The sequence below is a fragment of the Eulemur rufifrons genome, chromosome 7 (genome assembly GCF_041146395.1).
Source record: "Eulemur rufifrons isolate Redbay chromosome 7, OSU_ERuf_1, whole genome shotgun sequence".
Lineage (NCBI taxonomy): Eukaryota > Metazoa > Chordata > Mammalia > Primates > Lemuridae > Eulemur > Eulemur rufifrons.
Genome location: NC_090989.1, coordinates 68,209,050 through 68,234,392, shown reverse-complemented (window position 1 = coordinate 68,234,392; position 25,343 = coordinate 68,209,050). Strand labels below are relative to the sequence as shown.

The window sequence follows — 25,343 nt, the reverse complement described above, 5'->3', positions numbered from 1 at the left end:
GATGGTGGGAATGCTGGCTGGCCCCGCCTGGCCAGGCCGTGGGGAGAAACTGCCTAGGCCAGTGATTTTCATGGTGCACCTCTGGGCTTTCTTCTGGAATGGAAAGCAACGATGCCCTGTCTTCTTAAACCCTTTTTTGTAAACAGATGATTTTGTTAAGATGAATGAGTTAATACAGCTGAAATCTTAGAACTGTGCATGTCATATAGGACGTGTAGTTGAAGTGTTAGATGTTACTGTTATTGTTACTCTTCTTAAAACTAATAGAAATTTAACCTGTTATCTGTGTGTGTGTGCGTGTGTGTGTGTGGGTATGTGTGGAGTCAACCAGTCAATGTAATGACAACTATAATGTAATAGAGAAATAAAAGGAAAGTAATTTATAACATTTTATGTATCCTCATGTGTCTGTACACTAGATGACAGAATGAAGTTGTCAGATACTAATACCTCAGGTAGAATTACCAGGAAGGCAACGTCTGCAAGTGCCGACTGAGGAGAGTTTTGAAATAGTAAGGGGCGGGGGGTGCCTTCATTTTTTCAAACAGTGGACTTTTGCTCTATTCTGAATAAAGGAAAGTCCAGTTTTCCCTCAGTTTACACAGCTGTTCCATTCTAGGAAAGTTCAGTGTATATTAAAACCACAGAAGTAGTTTCTTGCTCAGATGTTAAATGGGATTGGAGTCCAGGTCTGAATGATTATAAACAAGTTTTTCACCTGCGGAATTGAGTTGTATGGGATTCGGAACAGTATGTGAGACTGTCCTGTGTGTTATAAGATAACTCATGTTCTTGTTCTCTAGCCACCCACTAAATGTTATTCATGCCCCCCAAACATTGTGACAACCAAAAGTGTCCCCTAGGGGGCTGTGCAGCCCTCGTGAGAACTATTCAAATAAAGGGTTACAGCTTAAAGTTTGGAAACCACCGGCTGGCCCAGCGGCTTTGGTGGAAGAGCCAGGATTTGAACTGAGGGTTTCTCATTCCCATTTGTCACTCTTTGTACTCGCCTGAGCTGCCTGGGAAAGTCTGAACTGGTACTGTGTTGGCAGGACCACTGGCTCATGCTGGCCGGGCTGTGAGTGCCTGCTTCTCTTCGTGCATCTCATTGTGATGAGAGCTGGGGATGAGGCCACCTTGGAGTTGGGTAGGGGCGGGGGGTTGGGGGACATCGCTTGGCACCTAGCCGGGCAGCTGGCCTTTTTCCTCTTGCCTGCCTTCCTCATTGAGGATTGAGCATGGGTCAGGGGCTGGCCTGGCCTGGCCAAGCGCTCAACTCTGAGATGTCTTACTTGGACGGGGATGGGTTTGGTGTCCTAAGGGTCAGGCTGCTTAGCTTTGAAGGTGCCACCGGCCTCTTTCTCTGGGCCCAAGAGAGTATAGGTCAGACATCATTCACCGGTACCCATTGGCTGATTGTAGCCTGCAGATGTGTTTTGTTTGGCCAGCACTACATAGTGCATGTCGTTTCAAATTTGAATGAACAGTGGACATGGTTAAGTCTGAAAGAGTACAGAAAAGACATTATTGGCAGCTGGCTTAAGGGACAAGGAGCTAGGTGGCTGGGCAGTAGGGGAGGGAATGAGACCTTATAGTCCCTGCGTGCCTTTTGAATATTTTACCGTGTGCATATATTGCCTTTTCAAAAAAAATTTAATGGCAAGATTTCACATATAAATTCATATTTCTGGTATTTCTTGAAAAAATTTGAAGCTTTGACAATACCGGGCCAGTCTCTCGTGACAACCATTGACAAGAGCAGAACTCTTCAGTGTCTGGGGCATCTGAAAGCCTACTTCAGTCTCCACCCTTCCCTATTGTCTTACACTTGCTGTGCCCCTGTAAGCGCTTGGGTGGTGGCCTGTGGAGTGGTCTTTGGATTTTTGGAAGAGACTCCAGGGTTGTTGAACATTGGGAGGAACTTAGCTTAGAGCTTTGGTCCCAGGATCTTCCTGTGGAGCCCCTCAGATATGAGGAGCCCCTGGGTGAGCCTAAGGGGACACTGTACTCCCAAAAACATTTTATTGAAACTTCAGGAGTTAAGAATATGTCTGTTTTCAAGGAGAGACAATTGTTTTTTTATCAGATTTTCAAAGGGCTTGTGCCCTCTGGAGACTTGAAGAGCAGGTTGATCTCAGGTCGCTCGGCCACAGATTTTGGGAGTAAGACCCTGACTCCTGACACCAGGGCCAGGATTGTATCCCAGCTGCCCTAAGTCTACCCTTACGGCTGGCAGGAATGGGGGAAGCATGTACAGGCTGTCCTATACAGCTGTTTTGGGGAGCAAGAAGGTGGCTTATGAGTTCTTCCAGACAGTGGTCTACTAGATGTGGGTGAGCCCCGGGCACTCAGGGGCAGGGCTCCTGTTACCTCCCGCATCCCTGGTCCCTGAGTCGTTTTCCTCTCCCCACAGCGGCTGGGCAGCAGCAGCATGCAGCCGGAGGAGGGCACAGGCTGGCTGCTGGAGTTGTTGTCCGAGGTGCAGCTACAGCAGTACTTCCTGCGGCTCCGCGATGACCTCAATGTTACCCGGCTGTCCCACTTTGAGTATGTCAAGAATGAGGACCTGGAGAAGATTGGCATGGGCCGGCCTGGTAGGTGCAACGTTGGCCTTGCCTGTCTTTACCCTTGTAACCATTTACATTCTCTATCCTCAGGACCACTAAGCACATGGAAGACCCGCCCCCCTTTATTCCATGGGGTGGCAGCTGAGAACTCTGTCTGCCTGTTCCAAGGCCCCCAAGGTGGGGCTCGAGGGACATCAGTAGTTGCTCCACACAGGAGTTTGTGGGTGTAAAGGTGCATCAGAGTTTGAGGAGAATAAAGACTTATTGAAGCTCTGGCTACTCAGGACTCATTGCATACTCTTTTTGTGTGATTGACGTCTGTGGGACGTCTGTGACGTCTAATGATCTCGCCGTCTTGTATAAGCATAGCACTGAGTCTGTTCTGGTCACCATTCTGAACACGAGGGGTGTCAGTGTTCAGAGATCCGTAGGGAGAAGAAAGATAAAAACTTACAGTTGACGATTTGCTAACTTTCTCTTTGTCCGTCTGTCTGGCTCTCCCATGCGCGCATACGCACACTCACACACAGATTTGCTCTAAGTTGAACTCATTTCTTATCTTTGTATTTATCCTAAAAGTAGGGGTTGTAGCATCTAGAAGTCATGGTGTTCTTTGTAGGACATTAGAAACTTAATGCATTCAACTTAAAATAGCTAAATAGATAATAATGTGCTAGATTAAACACTGACTTATGCTACTTTTGGCCTGGATAGTTGGTGTCTGATGCCAGTAGCATAAGAAAGTTTTATGGGGGAAAAGAACTCAAGATTGAGAAAATTCTGTTTACTACCTTGATTATTTTTTTTTTCCTGAGAGCCGGGAGATCACTACTATTAATTCATGTGGTTAAACATCTGGGAACCACTGCCTAGAAGTGCAATGCAGTGAGCATCTGGTCAGTTGAAGCTCCCGGTTAGTTGAGATTGATTTCGTTGGTATCCTTGTGCTGGACAGTATCTAGCGGTGCACCCAGCCCAGGGGCACCGAGGAAGCCTGTGGGGCGGGCTGTGGGGGTTGTGAGCCATCTTAACAGTGCCGGGCTCCGCTTGCCTCCCTGCAGGCCAGCGGCGGCTGTGGGAGGCTGTGAAGAGGAGGAAGGCCATGTGCAAACGCAAGTCGTGGATGAGCAAGGTGGGTGAGGAGTGGGGAGGTTGCAGCCTCGAGGGCCCACTCTGCTTTCGGTTCCGGGAGCCTTCCCCTAGTCCCCAGGCAAGTGTAATCTCACCGTGTTCCCTGGCACTTTGTACAGACCTCACTCCTCCAGGGTCTTATCAGGCAGGGCACTTGTAGAGCTGCCCGGCTAAGTGTCCGTCTCCGCCAGAGATGGACACGTGAGCAGCCTGTGTGCAGTAAGGTCTTCACAGCCCCTCCCTGAGCGCCTGCAACAGGAGCTCGTTGACAAGTGCGCCTTAACTTAGCCTTGCACTGTCTGAGTGTTGGGGCCAGTGTCCAATGTTTGGTGGTGGAGACTGTCTGGACCCAGGACATCTTGCTTTGCTTCCCTCCTCCCCCATCCTCTCTAGGTGTCTCTGGTCATCTGGCTCTGCTGACAGCTTCCTTCCCCACAGCCTGCCCCCACCCTCCCACCTTGTCCTAATTTGGGATTGTGGTGTAGTGAGTCCCTGGTCTGACTCAGTGGAACTTTGCCCATTGTCTGGAAGACAATGAGAGAGGAAGTGAGCCAGCCAGGGCCTTCCCTCCCCACTTGTGGCCTCAGGGCTGGGGTAGGGGGTGGGCAGGGCAGAACAGCTGGGCTGGGATTGGGCAGCAGAGATTTTCTGGCTGCAGTCCGGCAAAGGGGCTGTCTCTTGGGATCCTGTGGCCTTTTCTGGGAACACTGTCCTGGTCCCTTGCCCAGGTTTTAGGGAAGGATGAGTGTGTTGGGGCGGGTAAAGGCAGGAGAGAAGGGCAGTGTGGTTTGCCAGGATTCAGGGGTCTTGGATTGCCACTGGCGTTTGTGATAGGTCCCTGGGCAGTCGGTGATCCTCCCCAGACTTTAGTTGTGTCTTCAGTGAGCCGCTATGGCCCCAGTGCCCAGCTCACCTACAGGTCTGTGGGGAGGGGCCCCAAGTTAATGTCTGTGAAGGGCCTTGTAACCTGAACATTGCTTGCAAAAGTAAGGAATTCCACTTACGAGGAGGAAGGAAGGCCAGAGCAGAGGCCTTCAGATTTGAGACACACCTAGCCCATAAGGCTCCACCAGCTTTGGGTGTGGGGGGCCTGAACTGGGAGCGTGCAGCCTGAAGCCAAAGCTTTGAATGCCTGAATGGAGGTGGCCAGCTTTGACCCTCACAGCCTCCTTCCTCCTGTCCCTCAACCTTTGGTCCCCTTCTTCTCCAGCCCAGGCCTCAGAGTCCCCTCTAGTCTTCTTTCTTTCTCAACCCTCAGCTTTAGGCACCCCTCCAGAAACCCAGCTGTCTTCCTGGGCCCTTCCCCAGCAAGGACTAGCTTCATCCGAGAGACACACACACACACACACACACACAAACTCTCTCACACTCACACACACAGTCTCTCTCCCTCTGCCTCCCTCCCTCTCCCTCCCCCCCTTCAACCTAGACTAAAATTATCCTCTCCCCTGGGCAGGATGAAGGGCAGCCGACTCCCTGGGGAGGGTGGAGACAGACAGTGCCAAATGGTCAGCCCAGAGAAGGGGCCAGGGCTAAAAATGGACAGGGAGGTGTTTGTGGAGGGCCCCTCAGGCTCCTGCCTCATCCACTTGGTTTAGGGGCTGGAGTCTGTGCTGGGCAGGGGGTGCAGCAAGAGGGGTGGGCAGGAGGACTGGGAGGAGAGTCAGAGCTGGGGTGGGTGGTGCCCAAGGGCTTTGGACTGTTTCTTTCCCCATGGCTGGGTGTGGGGCCACAGCAGCCAGAGGCTGCATGCCTGTCTGTTTCTGGCATCCACCCTGAGGGTACTCTGAGACTGTGGGTGTCTGTCTGGGGGTTCCCCCGGAGGGAGTGTGGGCCTCCAGCCAGGCTGCCCCCTACAGCTTGGCAAAGCCAGGACCTATCTGGAGTCTGAGCTGAGGACCCAGGTGGACCCAGTGGGACTGAGTGACTGGCTCTGCAGTCTTGGGTTCCATCTGGCCCCTGGCTGCCTTCAAACAGGTGTTCAGTGGAAAGCGGCTGGAAGCTGAGTTCCCCCCTCATCACTCTCAGAGCACCTTCCGGAAGACCTCGCCCACCCCAGGGGGCCCAGCAGGGGAAGGGCCCCTGCAGAGCCTCACCTGCCTCATCGGGGAGAAGGACCTGCGCCTCTTGGAAAAGCTGGGAGACGGCTCCTTTGGCGTGGTTCGCAGGGGCGAGTGGGACGCTCCCTCGGGGAAGACGGTGAGCTCTCTGTGCCGAGCGGGCATGGCAGAGGGATGGGCCCCGAGGTAGGGGCTCTTCTCCCCTCTCTGCTGGGATGTGAATGAGGACAGGTCACAAAGTGGCTCACCCTGGAGTCCATGCTCAGGTTTAACTAAGCACCTGTGTTTCTTGTTTGAATTATAAAAATAACTTGCCTATCATAAAAGTTTGGAAACTATTTGAAAATTAAGAAAAAAGAATTGCCTGTAATTTCACTACTCAGAGGAAGCAGAGGTAGCATTCCTGCCTTTTTCCCCCTCAGGTATTTTTACTGGATTTAGTTAAGATACAAATTTTGGGTGCAACTTTTTAAAACTTATCCTTTCTTTTTGGCATTTAAAAATTTTTCCGGAGGGATAACATGTATACACTAAAGCATACAAGTTTTCAGTGACTTTTTACATTTGCACAGACCCACGATCGGCCTACTGTCCGGACGGTGTATGGAGCATTCCAGCACCCAGAAGGCTCCTCGTGCCTCTTCCACTCTGTAGCCCCTTCTTCACAGGAAGCCACTATTCTGACTTCTCAAACCGTAGATTAGTTTTTTGGCATTATATCTAAAGCATTTTCCTTCTACACCAAAAACACTTTTTAGGTTTCATTTTATTACAGCGTTTTAATATTCTGTCATCATACTGGTCCATCTCCTACCTTATGATTGCTATTTAACCTGGAAATTGCCCCAGGAAGAGGAGGCCCAGCTGATAGCCCCTGGGGACCAGCCAGCTACGCTTCCTCAGTCAGGCCACATGCAGAATGTGTCAGTCCAGGCACTGGCAACATGCTCACCCAGATGAGCAGATCTGAGGCAGGGATCTTTGAGCTGAATTGGAGGGTGGAGCAGCTTCTCTCTGCTCTGAGGGTTGGGGGCTGGGCAAGTCCTGACTCCTCGCAAATTCCGCAAATCCCGCTCTGAGCAGGTGAATGTGGCTGTGAAGTGCCTGAAGCCTGATGTGCTGAGCCAGCCAGAGGCCATGGATGACTTCATCCGGGAGGTCAACGCCATGCACTCACTTGACCACCGAAACCTCATTCGCCTCTACGGTGTGGTGCTCACACCACCCATGAAGATGGTGAGTGCTGTGGGTGGGCAGGGGCTCTGGGCCCCCAGGTTTCCCCCCTGCCCCAGGTGGTGAAAGGGCTCACAGGGGCCCGTGCGGTGCCGACTGTCTGCTGGAGCCCACGTCCATCCCTGGGCTTGGCTGGTGCTCATTGGCAGAGCAGCACCCACGGGAGGGCCTGGTCCCTGAATTTAATTTTTGGAATTGCAAGGCTTTGCCTCTTTGGGCTGCTTCTCTTTGGGCCTTGGTTTCCCACATTTCCTGGAGGGAGAGGCCTGGGAATCTGTAGGACTCCTGTAGGTCCTCAGATGACAGGCCAGGAAGGCGCATTGATCATGGCCCTGGCAGGCCTTCAGGAGAGGGACTGGCAGCCTAGCGTGGGGTACTGAGAGGGCGGGGCTCATCCAGGCCTGTTCCTCCTGCCTCTTCCGTGGCCTCAGGTGACAGAGCTGGCACCGCTGGGATCGTTGTTGGACCGGCTACGTAAGCACCAGGGCCACTTCCTCTTGGGGACTCTGAGCCGCTACGCCGTGCAGGTGGCTGAGGGCATGGGCTACCTGGAGTCCAAGCGCTTTATTCACCGTGACCTGGCTGCCCGCAATCTCCTGTTGGCTACCCGAGACCTGGTCAAGATCGGGGACTTTGGGCTGATGCGAGCACTGCCCCAGAATGATGACCATTACGTCATGCAGGAACATCGCAAGGTGCCCTTTGCCTGGTGAGGGGCAGGTGCTGCCGGCTCACGGGGTCTGGACCCCATCCTGGTCCCTGCAGACCCAGGCCTCAAAGCTTCTGGGCCCTACTGTACCCCACAGCCCTTGGCTCTGCCTGGGCCTGCCCTTGTCTGTTGTGGGCCTAGGGTGCCCTTCTTGTGTACCCATCCGTTCACCCGTCCATCCAAGACTTCTCGAGGGCCCATGTGTCAAGGTCTGGGTACTGGAAGGCACTGGGATAAATGCTGTTGGGACTCATACAGCAGTGTGTTACTGAGTGGGGCATTAAAAGGCTTCCTGGAGGACTCCATGTTAAGCTCCTGAAATATCAGGAGAGTTAGCCAGGCAAAGACTGGTGGTTAGGCATGTTCTAGGTGGAGCTAGTGGTAGGCAGGGCCAGACCACACTGGGCCTCATAGACTGCCTGGGGCTATCCACCTGCGCACTGGGGTGGTACCTGGCCCTGTGCTGGCCCCTGTGTGGGCATATCCTGTGCTGAGACTGTTGTGGTCCTCTGGTACCAGAGGTACCCAAAGGAGTGTGCTCTCCGTGCTTTGGGGTAGGAGGGGCTGGTCCAGTTATGCTTGCCAGAGCTGTGGCTTTGGGCATCCCTTATAACCCAGCATATGTGCTACCCTAATTAGTAACTGACGTTACACCCAGGGTGACCGTAGATCCCAGATTATGCCTGTTGTCCTGGAGTAACTTATAGCACCCCCTTTTGTAATCAAGTACCCTGGATTGGATGGTAAATTATAAGGTCACGTTTTTGTATTATAGCTCCTTAAAACAACCCTGTGGAGTGGGCGAGTTATTGTTCTCCTTACGCAGATGAGCAAAATGAGACTTAGAGATCTTGAGTGACTTTCCCTGGGTCCTGTCCCCTTTGAGTGGCAGTGCCAGCTCTTGAGTCCCACAAGAGATCCTTTGGTTCCACTTCCAGGGTACCATCCTCCTCTCTGCACCTCAGTCCACGCTGGAGCACCCCTTTTCTAGCTCCACTGCCGTGGTGCTTCTCCCTCACCCAGGAGGGAGGCCCAGGGAGAAGTGCGGATATACTGGGGTGAAGCCAGTGGGACTGCACCCATTTTGGTTCTTCACCAGGCCCCATCTGAATTTGCCACCCCCACACTTCCTGGCTGAAAGGACCCAAATCCAAGGATCCTGCCCCAAATCTGGAAACTGTCATCCTCCCACCACAGTTAGCAAACAGGCTGCACTCTAATCCCTGCCGCGTCCTGGAGCCTCCGACCACCTCCTTCCCCTTCATGCTTCCCTGACTGGGGAACGTCACCTCCTTTTCCCATCCCAGGGTCCGTGTGAATAAGAGACCTGAGCATAGGGAATTTTCTCCAAGTCTGCACCGTGTAGTCAAGAAGTCCTGCCCCTCCCTGTCCACTTAATGTTGTGTCCCTGGTACCTGTTGAGCCTGGCACATGTGGCAACCACAGATGCTTGCTGAATGAGTGTTTTATGTCCCTCGGGGCTGATACATGTGGGGGTGCTCAAGGGGCCTTCTCTTTGACCCCTGCCTCTGCCAGGTGTGCCCCTGAGAGCTTGAAGACACGTACCTTCTCCCATGCCAGTGACACCTGGATGTTTGGGGTAACGTTGTGGGAGATGTTCACCTATGGCCAGGAGCCCTGGATTGGCCTCAACGGTAGTCAGGTGAGGGGCCTGGGAGCTGTGCTTCCCATAGGGTATTGGGGGGGGCTGTTGATTTGATCCCTGGCTCCCAACCTGACCTTGTTGGATCTGGCTCTTGTCTGATTGTCCCCGCCCCCCCATGTCTGCATGACCTCTCAGGGAGAACTAAGCAAAGAAAAGGGGCTGCCTTCGTTCCCTAGCCCTTGCCACGTCCACCCATTCTGAGGCCCCAGACCTGGGAAGAAGGGTCAGAGTCTCTGGGAGAGGGCCCCTCCCTGGGTAGGCAGATCTGTCCTTTGGAGGAATGGCACTGCAGCCAGCAGCTGCAGCTGTGGGGTGGGCTAGAGGGAAGGTGGGGAGGGAAGAGCTGAATTCTCTGCTGGTCCTCAAACTCTGCACCACTCCACCACCCCATTTCAGATCCTGCATAAGATTGACAAGGAGGGGGAGCGGCTGCCCCGGCCCGAGGACTGCCCCCAGGATATCTACAATGTCATGGTCCAGTGCTGGGCTCATAAGCCAGAGGACAGACCCACATTTGTGGCTCTTCGAGACTTTCTGCTGGAGGTGAGAGTCAGGTCTGCCCACCAGAGCAGGGGTGTCCAAGCAAGGGCTGCCCAGGGGTCAATCCTGGGTGGGTAATGAACTATCTCTGCCCCCAGGCCCAGCCCACTGACATGCGGGCCCTTCAGGACTTTGAGGAACCAGACAAGCTGCACATCCAGATGAATGATGTCATCACCGTCATTGAGGGAAGGTAGGGAGTGCAGGGGCTGTGCCCTGCCCTGGGATACCTTGAAGGGCACAGGTTGGAGGGGCATGTGGACAGAGATCTCTTCTGCCTCCAGATTCCCGTGGCCACACACAGGCTGGTGGTCGGGCCTGAGCCCTGCGGTGTGAGGGAGGACAGGCCTGGGTCAGACTCCTGAGTGCGTGGGGCCGAGGACTCAGATGCTGCTGCTCAGATGGGCTTTGCCCTGCCTAGCTCCCCCTCTGTCACCCTTTTCCACTGGGCTCTAGCCCTGGCTGTGTGGATGGGGCCAGGCTGCTGGCCCAGAGCTCTGGAACCGCAAACATTCCTCCTCTAGGTCGCCCCTTCTCTCCGTGCCTCTTCTCAGCATGAGGACTCTTGACTGTCTACCTGGTGCCTTTCAGTACCCAAGCAGCCTTCCCCTTGCCCAGGCCGCCCCTAGTTTGGGACCTTCCTCCATCCTCTGCCCAGGCCCCCACCTTTGTCCCCCTTCCCAGTCTCCCCTCACAGGGCCCTCTCTGCTCCTGCCCCCACCCCAGCCTCTCCTGAGTCACTGTCTCCTACCTGCAGCCAGAGTGCTAGCTGCTCCCCCTTGGAGGCCCCACCCACCGCTGGCCCCACCTGCTGTTATCTGAGCCCAGAGTGTCTGAGGAACTGGTTGGGGCAGGGCATGCCTCAGGTGCCTTTGGGGCAGGGGGTGAGTGTCAAGGACCAGGAAGAAGAGAGAAGCTGAGGAAATTCCCTGTGTTCCCTGCTCCTCTGACTCAGAACCAGGCAAGGATGGGGGCTGGGGGCTGCTTCCCATGGAGACTTTTCTACCTGGACTTTAGGGTTTGGGGCTTGCAGCCTTCAGTTAAATCTTGGGCCTCATGGGGAGTCGGTGAGGTGGGAGAGCCTCTGGGTCCGAGTCAGGTGGTAGAGCAGGGCTGGAACCTGGGCTGGCTGTGTAGGAACAAGACCTGCACCGCTGTGGCCCCAGCACCTCCCCCAGGCCAGAGCTCTCTCGCCTTTGAGCTGGAGCTGGGAACAAGAATGACATACCAACAGGTTGCAGGGGTCAGCTATGGCTGGGGAGTGAGTGGTGGTGGAAGAAAGCAGAAGGCTTCTAGAAGAAAAGAGACTGGGGGGACGGGAAGGAACACGGTCAGTGGGTTTGGAGCTGAGGGGCCAGGGAAGGGATTGTGAGCACAGCACTCTAGGGAACATTCTGGAAATAGGAAGATTAAGGGTGGGGGCTCCCCTGGAGGTACCCAGCAGGGCCTTAAGCCAGAAGTCTGGGCCTACAACCGTTTCTACCTCTGGGAGCCAGAGAGCTTAGACCTGACGCCCTCTTGTGCTCCTGCTGCAACCCCAGGTCTTCACCACCCACTTCTCTCACTTTCAGTGGGAGCTCATGTGCCAGCCAGTGTTCCCTAGGGGTGACTCAGGAGCCTCCTGTGTTTATGGGGCGTGTGTCTCTCTGGAGCTGGCGGCCGAGGTCACCATCAGAGCAAGGCGGGCATTGGGAGGGGCCGGGGAAGCGGCTCCTCCCGGGAGGGTCGTGGGTGCGTCCGCCCTGCCCTTCCGCCACAGGCTCCGGTTGGCCCCAGCTGCTGGGTCTGCGGCTGCCACTGCCACTGCTTGGGCTGGCTGGGCTCCTCCTGGGCCACCAGCCCTGACTTGGACCACAGCACCTGCCCTGCTGGGTCCCTGGAGCTGCTCAGGAGGTGGGAGGTGAGGGGCAGGAGGCCACGACAGCCGGTGAGGCTTTGGGAGTGGGCCCGGGTGTCGGTGGAGGCAGAGCTTTAACCCTGCCCCTTTGTTTTCTGAGTCCCGCGTATCTGTGTTTGTTTGGCGGACTCTGTTTCCATGTCTCTGGGTGGATGGGCTCTGTTGTGTGTCTTGGGCCTGGGTTTGTGCGCGTGGGCTCTGTCTGTTCCTGCCTGGCTCTCGGCTCCCTCCTTATCCATGCTTTTCTCTTAGTCTTGGATCCCAGAGTCGGGAAGCCACTTGCCCCAGCTCTGACTGATTCTATAGTCTTAGTGTTTCTCAGGTACCAAGCGGCGGGCAGAGGGAAGACACCTAGATATTGTGAGCTGAGCTTAGGAGGCTCTGTCTAGATTCAGAGAGACACATGATGACTGGTCTTTCCCAGGGGGTCTTATTGGAAGGGTAGGGTAGCTGGCAGCACTTTTGTTCTGTGTTCATAACTGGTGAAGGACAGAGGTTTTGAAATCCACTTGCAGGGCCTGCTATGGCCTCAGAGTTGCTGATTCCTGTGGTAGGTCAGGGAGGTGACAAAACATCTGGGTTATCCCTTGAGGCTAGGGGTGCCTGGGACATCCAGAGAGAAGGTGGGGGTAAGTGTTTTGAGCAGAATGTTTAGCCAGTGTTTGTTTAGCCATTTCTGGACTACCTTAAGCCAGCACTGGAACAGGTGCTAAGATTTTCAGAGCTAGGGCAGCCGTAAGCAGTTTTAGCTTAGGCCTTGGTTTTCCATCTTGCCTGCCCCAGGGGTGCTGATGGGAGGCTGCTGGGGCAGCAGGAAGTAGACAGTTCATGCAGGAGGTACTGGCCCCTTTGCCTGTCCCTTTGCCAGAACTCCCCATCTGTCTGTGCTTCAGTCACTGGATGGCAGGCCTGGCCCTCCCGTTGCCGTGGACACTCTGGCCAGTTCGTGGTGGGAAGAGAGGGTGCAGCCAGAGCAGGCTGGGTGGGAAGGGTGTCTCCATCCTCTCTGGGATGTTGGCACCTCAGCTCCGAACCTCAAAGTGGGATATATGGGCTGTAAGATGCAGCACTGGCCATCTTGGAAGTTCCGTTTGAGCCTTGACAGGGGAGAATGCTGCTTCTGAGTGTGCTTGGGTGCAGTCCTAAGGGGCTCTCCTCCACATGCGCTGCACCCTGGCTCCCTGCCCCACACACTGCACCCTGGCTCCCCGCCCCGCAGTGGCCAGCGTGTTTTTGAAAAGTGGCATCAGGACTCCCAGCAGCCTTGGAGGCCCTTGCCTCGGCCATGCCTGTCATAAGGGGAGGTGGGCTTGGTGTCTCTTTTCGCTCTCAGACTTGGGTCCAAGGCAGGCTTCTGTGTGAGGAGCTGGGCTGTCCTGGCCGAGGGAGAGGGGTGGAGGCAGCAGCCTCCTGCCGGACCTGGCCTTGGGCATGAGTCTACTCTGAAGGCCATCTCCTCCCAGGCTGCAGTTCTCACCCCAGTTAATAAGCTCCTCTGGAGAGGGGTGGAGAGCAGAGTCTGGTGTCTAGCTGGGGTGGTAAGAGCCAGCAGGGAGCCAGTGGGTGCTGGGGGCAGGCAGCAGCCAGGGTCCCTGGTGCTGGGTACCCCTCTCCTAGCCAGCTGGCATAGGAAGCTGTGTGCATGGTGGGAAGCCATTTCTCTCCTTTGAACGGCCCTGCTATTTTCAGATGGGCCTTGACCCTTCTTGGGGTGTTGTCCTCTCTTCTTTCTTCCCCCGCTGAGGGCAGGGTGGTAATCACAGGCTTGCTGTGTGTGGCTGTGGGGCTGGGCTGTAGGAGCTCAGCCCCACCTCTCACCTCCCTGGGGACTGCTGTGCTCATGGGGTTTAACCTTTGGTCTCTGGGACAGGCTGTTGTGGAGGTCTCCCTGCCTCAGCCGGCCCTTGTCACCTCACGTACGGTGGGTCCAGGTGCTCAGGCATCGCTGCCACCTTCATCCTCTCTCTTCCAACCCCTCCTGTCCGGCTGCATTTCGAGGGGGCCTTCTTGACGTTCCTGGGTATGGGGCAGGTGCAGGTGTGGGGGTGACAGGGAGGGCATGCAGATTGGCCCCACGTGTGCCCGCCATAGCAGTGTGGGCTATCACTCCCTCTGCCAAGTCCACGTTCTGCCCACACTCGTGAAGTATGAACAATTCCAGCAGCAGATGCAGGAGACACACAGCTTTTAGGCATTAGAAGTGTCCAGGGAAGAGCTCTGTTCTTTCTCGCCCCCATTCCAGGCCCTGGCTTGGGTTTTGTCAATGGAGGTTTAGTGTCAGGTCAGAGCCAGGGACGGACGGTCCTATGGTCTGGTCACTCCAGGAGTAGAGTTCCCTCCCGGACCCCTTGTCTTAAGACAAGATAGAGCTGCTCCTGAGGAGATGGATAGGGTGGCAAGGGTGAGGCTCCCGCAGCCCTGCCAGAAGGTGGTGGAAGGCACTGGAAATTCACAGAGTGGTGAAGAGGAGGCTGGGGCTGCCCTGAGTGCTTCCAGACCCTTGAAGGTCTGCGTGCGGGAGGGAGGGTGCAGTTGGAGAGCTTGGCCCACATCCCAGTGCCGAGGCTCCTGATGTTCTTCTCTGGCCCCTGCATCTCTTAGAACCTGACTGATGAGTGAAATCAAGTGGCCAGAAGAGGACTGGGGCCCGGGCCTTGCCGGGGGAGGGAGGCAGGCAAAGTGGTCTTGGGAGAGGGGCGCTGGCCTTGCAGCCATAACAAGTGGGTTTGAGTCCTGGGTCTGCTGCGATCTTTCTGGTAATCTGGCAAGTCATGTTGCTTGTTGGAACGTGTTTCCTTGTTTGTAAACTATAGGAAAAGCTGCCTGACCCACCTAGAGAGCTTAGGGTAAGCCTGTGTGCAAACAGCCAGGCCTGTATGGAGCTGCGGGGAAGGAGGGCTGATGGCAGGCCGCCTGGCCCTGAGGCCTGCCGAGGTGGCTAGGGTATAAGGGTCCCACCGCCTGGGGCCCCGCCCCACCACACCTGGTGCTCACTGTGTCATCTCTGTCGGGCAGGGCTGAGAACTACTGGTGGCGTGGGCAGAACACGCGGACGCTGTGTGTGGGGCCCTTCCCTCGCAACGTGGTGACCTCCGTGGCTGGCCTGTCAGCCCAGGACATCAGCCAGCCACTGCAGAATAGCTTCATTCACACGGGGCATGGTGACAGCGACCCCCGCCACTGCTGGGGCTTCCCGGACAGGATCGACGAGTGAGTACCGGGCAGGCCCACCGACCCCTGCGGACGCTCCAGGGCCTGCAGCCCCTCACCACGCCCATGTGAGCTCTTGCTGCCCTTCACCCTGTCTCTGGGGCTCCCCAGCCCCGACCCCGCCGGACTTCCCTCCTGATCCCCTGCTTGTTCTCGGCAAGCTGCGGAGCCTAGAAAGCCCCAGCCTGGGAGTCAGCATTCCTGATCGGGGTGCTTTCTTTTCTCTTTGGAGGGTGTGGGCAAGTCTCTTAACTCTGAAGCTTACTTCGTCTTCCATAAAATAGGTGCACCCAGCAGAGGTGGCTGTAGGTCCACCAATGAGGTAAGGGTTGCGAATGTTCTCTGCGTTGGGGAGTGCTGCCCGGATGCAGGGGTCACGAGAGAAGCTTTCCCACTCCACTTCTTCCATGGGCTATTCCCAAGTTCGTTTCCCTAAGGCCAGTGTGCCAGGAGGGCTTCCACCAAGTGGCAGTGCGGTCCATCCTTGGCAGCTCCTGACCCCAGTTCTGCCTACAGTGAAAAGCTGTCAGACACTGAGCGATCCTCTGCCCCACGGCCAGGGCAGGAGCCCAGGAAGCATGGCTCTCGCAGTCATCTGTGGAAGGTGTCACTGTGCCACACCTTGGAGCTCACACACGCTCCCCAGCCTTGCGTCTCGAGCTGACACGGACACTGCGCCGTCAGCCGTGCACACAACTCTCGCTGCCGTCAGCCCTCTTCCTCTCCTGACCAGCTCCGCGACTGCAGAGGCACAGAAGAGGTGCTTCCCCACAGCAGCGGGCTGCGAGCGTCCCTCCTGTGCAGCAGCTGCCCCGCACAGGGGCAGCTTTCGCTTCCCTCCTCTTTCTGTGCTGCTGTACTTTCTGCTCTTTGCGTTGTGGTTGTCTGCCTCCCTCAACGCTCTCCTGGCTTAGCACTGGACGTGGTGTCCATGTGCCCATAAGCCTGGCCCGCACACGGGCTCTGTGAAGTGCGACATCGCCCCTCTTGCTCTGGAGCAGAGGCCTGCGGGACCTGAGTAAGCAGAGCCACTTTCTGGGTTCTCTCTCGCCCTCAGTGTCCCCTGCAGGTTCCCAGCCTGGGCGTGGTCCTCCAGCCCCACACACGGTGCTGGTTTCTCTTCTTCTCTTAGCTTCCTTTCCTTCCCGAGGCCCATGTGCTAGCGCTGGGTGTAGAGGCCGAGTGAGGTGCAGGGAGAGGTGCCAAGGGAAAGGGCCCCAGGTTGGGTGCTGGTTGTCAGTGCTGGGGATGGAGTCAGGGCGAGGCGGCGTCTGGGCCTGCAGTATCCTGCTTTCCCTTCCACATCCCCTGCGTGAGGCAGAGGGTCGCTTGGTGTCCAGCAGCGTTTCACTGTAGGCAGAACGGGGGGTGAGGCGCTTCCAAGAATGGACCCGCACAGCCGTGACTCCTCCTGGCTCACTGGCCTTAGGAAGACGGCTGGAAACAGCCTTTGGGAAGCAGTTGAGTAGCAAAGCTTCTCTTGTGACCCCTGCATCTGAGTCGCAGTTTTTCTTCTCCTGCTGAGTCTGGCCCTGGGATAAGCACGGGCCAGGTGGGAGTGAGCTTGCGTCCCAGACCAGGGGAGCAGGACCTGCGGGGACTTCAGAGGCAGTGTTAGGCGGCAGCTCAGCCATGCCCACCCGCCCGCACATCACCCTGTGGAGCTCACTTTGTGCCTGAGAGGGGCTTGCAGTCTCCTCTAAGTAAAACGATGAGGCCATTGGGGGCACGTGGGGACAACACAAAGAAGAATCAGTCACTTCCTGGGTGCCCCGCCCCAGGGAGCCCCCTGGTAGCAACTCAGGCCAGGCCTCCAGCCCTCTGCTGGCCGCAGGGGGTTCCAGCCGTTGGCCGTTGATCTCCGCAGCCCTTTCTCCTGCTGACTTCTGATCCACGTGGCCCCCTGGGAGGTGTTGTAAACAGGGCCTCCACCCTCCACACCTCACACGCCACAACCCCAAGCTGGGTGAGATCGGCCTGTGTCTCTTGCCTCACAGGAACCATGCAAGGGCCTGAGAGAGAGTGCAGATCCCTCCCGCAGGGGCCAGTGCCCTCTGCCCCACTCCTGGCGTGCCATGGCCAGCCCAGCCCCATTCCTGCAGGCTTTAATCAGCCCCAGTGACTAAGTCCCAGCTACTGACAGTGGGCACAGGGGTTGAGGGTGAGTCGGAGCAGGGCAGGTGGGTCATCCTCTCCCCCTCCTCCTGGCAGTGTGACAGAGGCTGCCTCCTGCCCCCTGACTGGGGCGCCGTGGCCCTGATGCCTCTGTGCTCCGGCCTGGAGCCTGCAGCACAGGAGAGCGTGCCTGCAGGTGGCTGCCTGGCGTGGGCTAGGGTACCGTAGGGTCGTGGAGTGTTGAGGGAGTCCCTGAAGTCCCAGACTGTTCAGCCCTCTCTCTAGGATGTCCTCCCGGTTACTGCCTGGATCTGCGGAAGAGATACCAGGATCCACAGACTGGGAGTCAGGAGCTCTGTCCTCCACGCCCAACTCTCCCACTCGGCTGCTCCAGGATGAGGGGGCTTTGATGAGACAGTCCCCTGGACACACTCAGGATTTTATTTTCTGCCTGACCCCAGGGGACAGGCCTAACGTTTCTGCCAGAGGTTTTCTCACTGCCCGCCCCCCTTCTCTGCCATCTTACCTGGCTCTCTCCCCACAGACTGTATCTGGGAAACCCCATGGACCCTCCTGACCTGCTAAGTGTGGAACTGAGCACCTCCCAACCCACTCAGCATCTGGGAAGGGTGAAAAGTAAGAGCTTTCTCACCCCTTGGCGTCCCTAGTCCATTGGCTCCCCAGGAAGGGGCACTGTGTGCTGAGGCCACCCCAAGCCTGCTGTTCAGGGGACAATTGGGTCAGGGCAGCAGGCAGAACAGCTGTGTCCCTGGCTCCAGTCGGGCGTGGGGTGGAAGACGAGAGGCAGCTGTATCCGCCGAGGTGGGCATCCTCAGGCTGGCCCTGCGTAAGCCCCGCCCGCCTCGGCTTCCCTCCTCCCTCCTTCCCTACCGCCTCGCTCAGATCCTGGCTTTCCTCACTTCCCCTGATCCTGTTCTCTCCTGAGCCAAAACCACCCCACGGGCTCCATCCCGGCCAGGAGCCTCATCCATCTCCCGGATCCTGCGCCTGCCATTCCAGCACACGGTTCCCCTTCCTGCCGCCCCACGGCCTCCCATGTGCTGTTGGGTGTGTACATTCGCTCGCCTCTATTCACTTCTCTCCCCCTCTCTCTCTCTCTCCACACTTGCCCTCTCGTCTGGCTCTGTCCCCTCCCCTGTTCTTTGCCCTGCTCTGTCCCTGTCTTCTCCGCATGGCTTTTCTTGTAGGGGAGCCTCCACCTCGCCCGCCTCAGCCTGCCATCTTCACTCAGAGTAAGTGGGGCTGCTCTCGGTGCCTTGGCCCCCACCCCCGCCCCCTCTCTCCTCTCACTCCTCCTCTCCTCCTGGAAGGTACAGAGCCCTGGTGGCGTCTGGGCGGGAAGGGACAAGGGTGTGTGCTGTGAGCTTTTGCTGCTGACCTGGCCTGTTACGCCTGTCTCCCCCTCGCTGCCCCCCTAATGCCTGGGCGTCTGGAGCAGGTGTGGTCCTGGTGCCTGCCTCGACCTCTCTCTGCCGCTGCTCGGCCCTGCCTCACTCCCTTTCGGACCTGCAGAGGCCGCATCTGGGCTTTCGTGGTGGGTGGTCAGGAGCTGTGTCGCCTCCAAGGATGGCTCCTGTGGCCCTTGATGGCGGGAGTCTGCCCCATGCCTGCACGAATGGTGTGCCGTGAGGGGGTTGGGGGTGAGGGTTTACTAACCAGGGCCCAGGAGCAGGGGTATTTTGGGGTCTTGTGTTGGGGGAGACAGGTAGGAGTGGGGTGTTGATTACTCTAGCTTAGGTGGAGTTCGGGGGCTCACCAGCCCACACGGAGGGCTGACGGTGCGTGGAGCGGGTTCTGCCCTCCTGTTCGAATGAAGTGGGGCATGCGCTGAGAATGCTGGCAGCCAAGGGCTGACCTCTGGCAGAATTGGCCGTGGAGAGTTGCTGGGGACACTGGCCTCCTTTCCCACATTCCACTGTCCTTGTGCCCCTGCCTGACTGCCTTCCTGTTGGGGTCTCCCTTTCCAACACAGAGCCAACCTATGACCCTGTGAGCGAGGACCAAGACCCCCTGTCCAGCGACTTCAAGAGGCTGGGCCTGCGGAAGCCAGGCCTGCCCCGAGGGCTGTGGCTGGTGAAGCCCGCAGTCCGAGTGCTGGGCACCAAGGCAGGCCGCAGCAGCGGGGCTGAGGTCACACTGATCGACTTCGGTGAGGAGCCCTTGGTCCCGGCTCCACGGCCCTGCGCGCCCTCCCTGGCACAGCTGGCCATGGACGCCTGCTCCTTGCTGGACAAGACCCCGCCACAGAGCCCCACGCGGGCGCTGCCCCGGCCGTTGCATCCCACACCTGTGGTGGATTGGGACGCACGCCCGCTGCCCCCACCCCCTGCCTACGATGACGTGGCCCAAGATGAGGATGACTTTGAGGTCTGCTCCATCAACAGCACCCTGGTGGGCACGGGGGTCTCTGCTGGGCTCTGCCATGGTGAGACCAGTTACGCCTTTGGGCCTGAGCAGGCGCAGCTGCCCCCTCCCCTGGAGGACAACCTGTTTCTCCCCCCTCAGGGGGGGAGCAAACCACCCAGCTCCGCCCAGACCACAGAGGTCTTCCAGGCCCTGCAGCAGGAGTGCATGAGACAGCTGCAGGCCCCGGCCGGCCCAATGGCTCCCTCACCCAGCCCAGTGGCCGACGACAAGCCCCAGGTGCCCCCCCGGGTACCTATTCCCCCTCGGCCCACGCGCCCACGTGCTGAGCTGTCTCCGGCCACCTCAGGCGAGGAGGAGATGGGTCGGTGGCCTGGACCTGCCTCCCCTCCCCGGGTACCTCCCCGGGAGCCCCTGTCCCCTCAAGGCTCAAGGACCCCCAGCCCCCTGGTGCCACCTGGCAGCTCCCCGCTGCCATCCCGGCTCTCGAGCTCACCTGGGAAGACCATGCCCACCACCCAGAGCTTCGCCTCAGACCCCAAGTATGCCACACCCCAGGTGATCCAGGCCCCTGGCCCACGGTCTGGGCCCTGCATTCTGCCCATCGTCCGTGATGGCAAGAAGGTCAGCAACACCCACTACTACCTGCTGCCTGAGCGCCCGCCCTACCTGGAGCGCTATCAGCGCTTCCTGCGGGAGGCCCAGAGCCCTGTGGAGTCGGCTCCTCCGCCTGCATCGCTGCTGCTGCCCCCACCCTGCACCCCAGCCCCTGCCGCCCCCACTGCCACCGTCCGACCGATGCCCCAGGCTGCCTCAGACCCCAAGGCCAACATCTCCAGCAACAACAATAATCCAGGGGCCCGGCCACCGGCCCTGAGGGCCACTGCTCGGCAGCCACAGAGGGCCTGCCCTGGGGATGGGCTGGAGTCTGGGCGGCCCGCAGACAAGATCCAGACGGTGAGCCCCAGGCCTGGCCTCGGTGAGGGGGTTGGGGCCCAGAGCAGCAGCCCAGATGGTGCTGACAGTTGGGTGGATGTGTCCAGCTGCAGGCCATGGTGCATGGGGTGACCACGGAGGAGTGCCAGGCGGCCTTGCAGAGCCACAGCTGGAGCGTGCAGAGGGCTTCCCAGTATCTGAAGGTACCACCACCTCCTGCCTGCTCCGATGCTCCCAAACCCCCATCCCTGCCTCTGCCTCTCCGCTGTCCCTGCCCTGGTGTGGTGCCCCTTGGCCCAGTGTGTCCATGGCACCACCCTCTGCCCCCAGGTGGAGCAGCTCTTTGGGCTGGGACTGCGGCCGAGGGGGGAGTGCTACAAAGTGCTGGAGATGTTCGACTGGAACCTGGAGCAAGCCGGCTGCCACCTTCTGGGCTCCTGTGGCCCTGCCCACCACAAGTGAGTGAGCCCCCATCTCTGGCCCCCATCCCAGGGGACTGTCCCTGGAGTAGAACACTCTAGGAAAAAGCCCAGCACCTCACAGGCCACTTTCGGCCAGGGAGACACAGGGCTCTCCAGCCGGGAGGGAGGGTAGGAGGACACAGGTCCCAGGAAGCAGGCAGTTTTAGTTGAAAACAATTTCTCCTAAACGCATTCATTTAGATTTTTTAGACACTTGGTTTTCAAATGAGCTAAGGAGTAAGAAAGGAAATTGGAGCCTCTCTGATTAAGGGGGCTTGCTTCCCTCTCACCCACAGCAACCCTGCGTGGCTCCAGGAAGCAACACTTTAGGACCCCATGATTTAAACAAATATTTCTGTTTTTTCATATTTTTGTTGAAAGTAACATTTAAAATTGTAATGCAATTTAAAGGAATGTCCAACAACAACAAAATATTCATTATGTTCTTCCAATAAAAAGTTTTATAACAAAACATAGCTATATGTAGTGAAACAAAATATATGGAGATATAAATAAATATAGATATGTTTTTTGTATTTTTGTTGTTGAGACAGGTTCTCACTATGTTGTCCAGGCTGCTCTCAAGCTCCTGGCCTCAAGTGATCCTCCTGCCCTAGCCTCCCAAAGTGCTGGGATTTTACAGGCATGAGCTACTGCGCCCAGCCTAGATGTTATTAAAAACACAGATATATAAAATAACATACTAAATATGTATGTGAAACTTTTATCAAGTCAAAAATTAGTGAATCATGGTCAAATGGGTGGAGTTAGCATCATCCCAGGAGGCGCTAGTGGGCTGTGGGGGGTTAACACTTGTCAGACAGCCTGAATTAGAACCAGCCTTTGTTGTCACCAACAGTGTGACGTTGTTTCTCATCTGTAAAGTGTATAAATAACAGTACCTACCTTACAGAAGTAATTAGAAAGATTGACGAGTGATGTATCTGCCCCATAACACACCAACTGTCTGGCACACAAATATCTAAGTGTTAGATATTTGTTAGATACTGTCTTGTGGTTATTCTCATTAACTTACATCCAGTTAAACTCGGGCTTTATTGTACCTGTCGTCCTTGGATACTCTTAATACACAATAGTGCTGTTCTCTTAATTTATTCATAGTTTATTAAAGACAAAAGATAAACCAGGATGATAAGTTCCAAAATTATTGCCTGGGACTACCATTTTCCACCTGATTGACCTGGCACCGAGAGGCAGTGACTCCTGTGGCCCTCTGGAGCTCACACTGGATTTTCCATACTCTGTTTAAGGGACGTTTTGGTTGTTTCCCTTCCCTTAGGCGCTGAGATGGATCTGCAGAGCCAGAGGGCCTGCCCTGAAGGAATCACTTGAGCCTGTCCATCTGCCAAGGGTGGGGTGACGCCCCCATACAGGCCTAGAGGACCTGCTGCCACTTCTGCTCCTGTGGACAGCGGGGCCAAGGCAGCAGGAGGCCGGGAGCCCTGCCTTGCCTGTCCCTCCTGCACCCAGCGCTGTCCCTGCACACTTTGGTTCAGCCCTTGACGCCCAGCCATGCTGTGGGAAGGAGCCCTGTGAAGGCAGGCGCTGCGTGTGACCTGCCTCTGGCTGCAGCCCTTGGCTGGGCCTGTGGCTGGAGTGGTGCCCCCAGGCCCTGCCCAGGGGGACCAGACTTGAGAGGAGACCAGGCTTGATCTGGGCAGGGAGGATGTGTTGGCCACAGAGAAAGGTGGACCAGCACCCGGTAGGCCCTCCTCAGGGCTGGGCCCTTTTCAGGGAGCCCCTGGCAGGCAGTTGGGGTGTTGAACAGAATGACTTGTGGCCTCGCCGAGGACATGTTATGGGACTTGGCTGGTCTTAGAATCTTGTGCCTGGAAATAGCCTGAGGTGGCTTGGGAAGCAGGGAAAGGATGCCAGACCATTTTCTGGCAGGGACCAGGGCCCAAGGCCCCAGGGCTGGAAGGAGACCAAGGGGGCAGCTGTCCTGGAGGGACATTAGTGCTTCCTTTTTGACCCCAACTCTTCCCGTTGTGCTGTTCCATGTTTTTCCACCAGCCTCTGTTGCCAAAGTTGCTGCCCCAGCTGTCGGTACCTGCTTCTTCCAGAGAAATAAAATTAGTTTCTATTTTATGTTACTTACTTGTGCCTGCCTGTTTCTTTGCCTGTTGGTCCACAAGGTTGAGGCCCCGAGGCCCCCCAGGCCGCTGGTTTGTCTTCAGGACAGCAGGCCTTGTAGCACCACCTGTAGGCAGAGGGAGGAAGTACAGGCCTGGGAGACCCTAAGGAGTGTCTCCTTACAGGGCTGGTGGAGGGGCCAGAGTCCTTGCCTCACCTAGTCACTGATGCTCACAGCCCCCATCCTTTTGCTCCATGGGTTTCTGAAGACAGGATATGCTGCAGGAGAGAGTAAGGAACTCAGTGACCTGGAGCTAAGCCAGCAATGCCAGTAGCAAGGAAGGCTTCAATATGTGTATTAATTTTGTTTTTCTGAATGTGTTCATATGGTTCAAAGTTCAAAAGGCACTACGGAGTGAAGTTCCCTGCCCCAGCCGCCCAGCTTCCAGCCCCAGAGGCTGCCTGTTCTGTCCATTCTTGTGTAGTCCTTGGTTTTTTGGTTTGTTTTTTTAACTTAACCATATTTTGAAGAATTCCATAGCAATACTGGAAGAGTTTCCCCGTTCTTATTTAGGGTTGCATGGGTGTATGAGATACCATAATCTATTTAACCAGGCTCCTTTTGAGGAAGGGATGTTTTGGTTGCTTCCAATGTTTTGCAGTTACAACCAGTCACTGCTGCAGTGCATCGTTTACGTGGGCTGTTTTCCACTTGTGAGTCAGTTGGAAGGTGAGTCCCCAGCAGTGGGACTCCTGGGTCAAAGGGTATGTGCAATAATGGTGTTTTGCTGAATTGCCCTCAGTAGAAGAGGTAGTTCCAGTTGTCACACCAGCAGTGCGTGTGAGCTTTCTATCTGTTAGGGAGCTTTCTGCTCTCTGCCAGACTGGTGAAAAATGATGTTTCTGTAGTTTTAATTGCATTTCTCTTATGTATGAATAAACTTTTAAAAAATAAGTTGAGCCCATTTGTATTTTTTTTATGAATTGCCTGTTAATAGCCTTGGCCTTGGATTATTTTTTTACTTTTTCTTGTTTTCTTTTTAATTATTATGGGTACGTAATAGTTGTTTCAATACAGGCATACAGTGTGAATCAAATTAGGGTGATTGGGGAATCCATTACCTCAGGCATTTATCATTTCTTTGTGTTAGGAACATTCCAATTCCACTCTTCTAGTTATTTTAAAGTATACCCTAACTTGTGGATTATAGTCACTTTGTTGTGCTATCAAATATTGTTCATTCTACCTAACTAATTATATTTTTGTACCCATTAACCATCCCCACTTTATTCCCCCTACCCCACTATTCTTTCCAGCCTCTGGTAACCATCATTCTACTCTCTGTCTCCATAAGATCAATTGTTTTTAATATTTAGCTCTCATATAAGAGTGAGAACATATGAGGTTTTGTCTTTCTGTGTTTGGCTTATTTCACTTAACATAATGTTCTCCAGTTCCATCCATGCTGTTGCAAATGGCAGGATTTCCTTCTCTTTTGTGTCTATATACTATTTTATTGTGTAAATGTACCACAATTTCTTTATCCATTCATCCGTTGATGAGCACTTAGGCTGATTCCACATCTTGGCTATTGTGAATAATGCTGCAATAAACATTGGAGTGCAGATATCTTTTCAATATACTGATTTCCCCTCCTTTAGATATACACCCAGCAGTAGGATTGCTGGGTCATACGGTAGTTCTATTTTTATTTTTTGAGGAACCTCCATACTGTTCTCCATAGCGGTTGCACTAGTTTACATTCCCACCAACAGTGTAGGAGGGTTCCCCTTTCTCCACATCCTTACCAGCATTTGTTACTGCCTTTTTGATAAAAGCCATTTTAACTGGGGTGAGATGATATCTCATAGTTTTGATTTGCATTTCTCTGATGACTAATGATGTTGAGCATTTTTTCATATACCTGTTGGCCATCTGTATGTCTTCTTTTCAGAAATGTCTATTCAGCTCCTTTGCCCATTTTTTAATCAGATTATTTGATTTTTTTCCTATCAAGTTGTTGGAGCCCCTTATATATTCTAGTTATTAATCCTTTGTCAGATGAGTAGTTTGCAGATATTCTGTCCCATACTGTGGGTTGTCTCTTCCCTTTGCTAATTGTTTCCTTTGCTGTGCAGAAGCTTTTTAGCTTGCTGTGATCCCATTTGTCCAATTCTGCTTAGGTTGCCTGTACTTTGAGAGTATTACTCAAGAAGGCCTTGCCCAGACCAATGTCCTGAAGTGTTTCCCCAATGTTTTCTTATAGTAGTTTCATAGTTTGAGGTCTTAGATTTAAGTATTTAATCCATTTTTATTTGCCTTTTGTATATATGGTGAG

The 25,343-nt window shown here is 55.4% G+C and overlaps 1 protein-coding gene across 11 annotated transcripts in view; it reads left to right on the top strand.

Moving 5' to 3' along the window:
• TNK2 (tyrosine kinase non receptor 2) overlaps positions 1-23,521 on the top strand; it is a 29,317-nt gene extending 5,796 nt beyond the window's left edge. For 3 of the 11 annotated variants that reach the window (XM_069475160.1, XM_069475159.1, XM_069475158.1), the window contains exons 2-15: positions 2,414-2,594; positions 3,629-3,699; positions 5,676-5,897; positions 6,842-6,994; positions 7,423-7,700; positions 9,237-9,363; positions 9,763-9,909; positions 10,005-10,099; positions 14,819-15,013; positions 17,673-17,764; positions 19,122-20,470; positions 20,557-20,652; positions 20,780-20,907; positions 22,211-23,521. In XM_069475160.1, the coding sequence (XP_069331261.1) occupies positions 2,414-2,594; positions 3,629-3,699; positions 5,676-5,897; positions 6,842-6,994; positions 7,423-7,700; positions 9,237-9,363; positions 9,763-9,909; positions 10,005-10,099; positions 14,819-15,013; positions 17,673-17,764; positions 19,122-20,470; positions 20,557-20,652; positions 20,780-20,907; positions 22,211-22,217 (3,141 nt within the window). In that variant the 3' untranslated portion in view covers positions 22,218-23,521. Of the gene's footprint in view, positions 1-2,410; positions 2,595-3,628; positions 3,700-5,675; positions 5,898-6,841; positions 6,995-7,422; positions 7,701-9,236; positions 9,364-9,762; positions 9,910-10,004; positions 10,100-14,818; positions 15,014-17,672; positions 17,765-18,336; positions 18,382-19,121; positions 20,471-20,556; positions 20,653-20,779; positions 20,908-22,210 lie in introns of those variants that run through there. The other 8 variants (XM_069475157.1, XM_069475156.1, XM_069475163.1 and 5 more) reach the window with 5 other exon arrangements.
• The last annotated feature ends 1,822 nt before the right edge of the window (positions 23,522-25,343 follow it).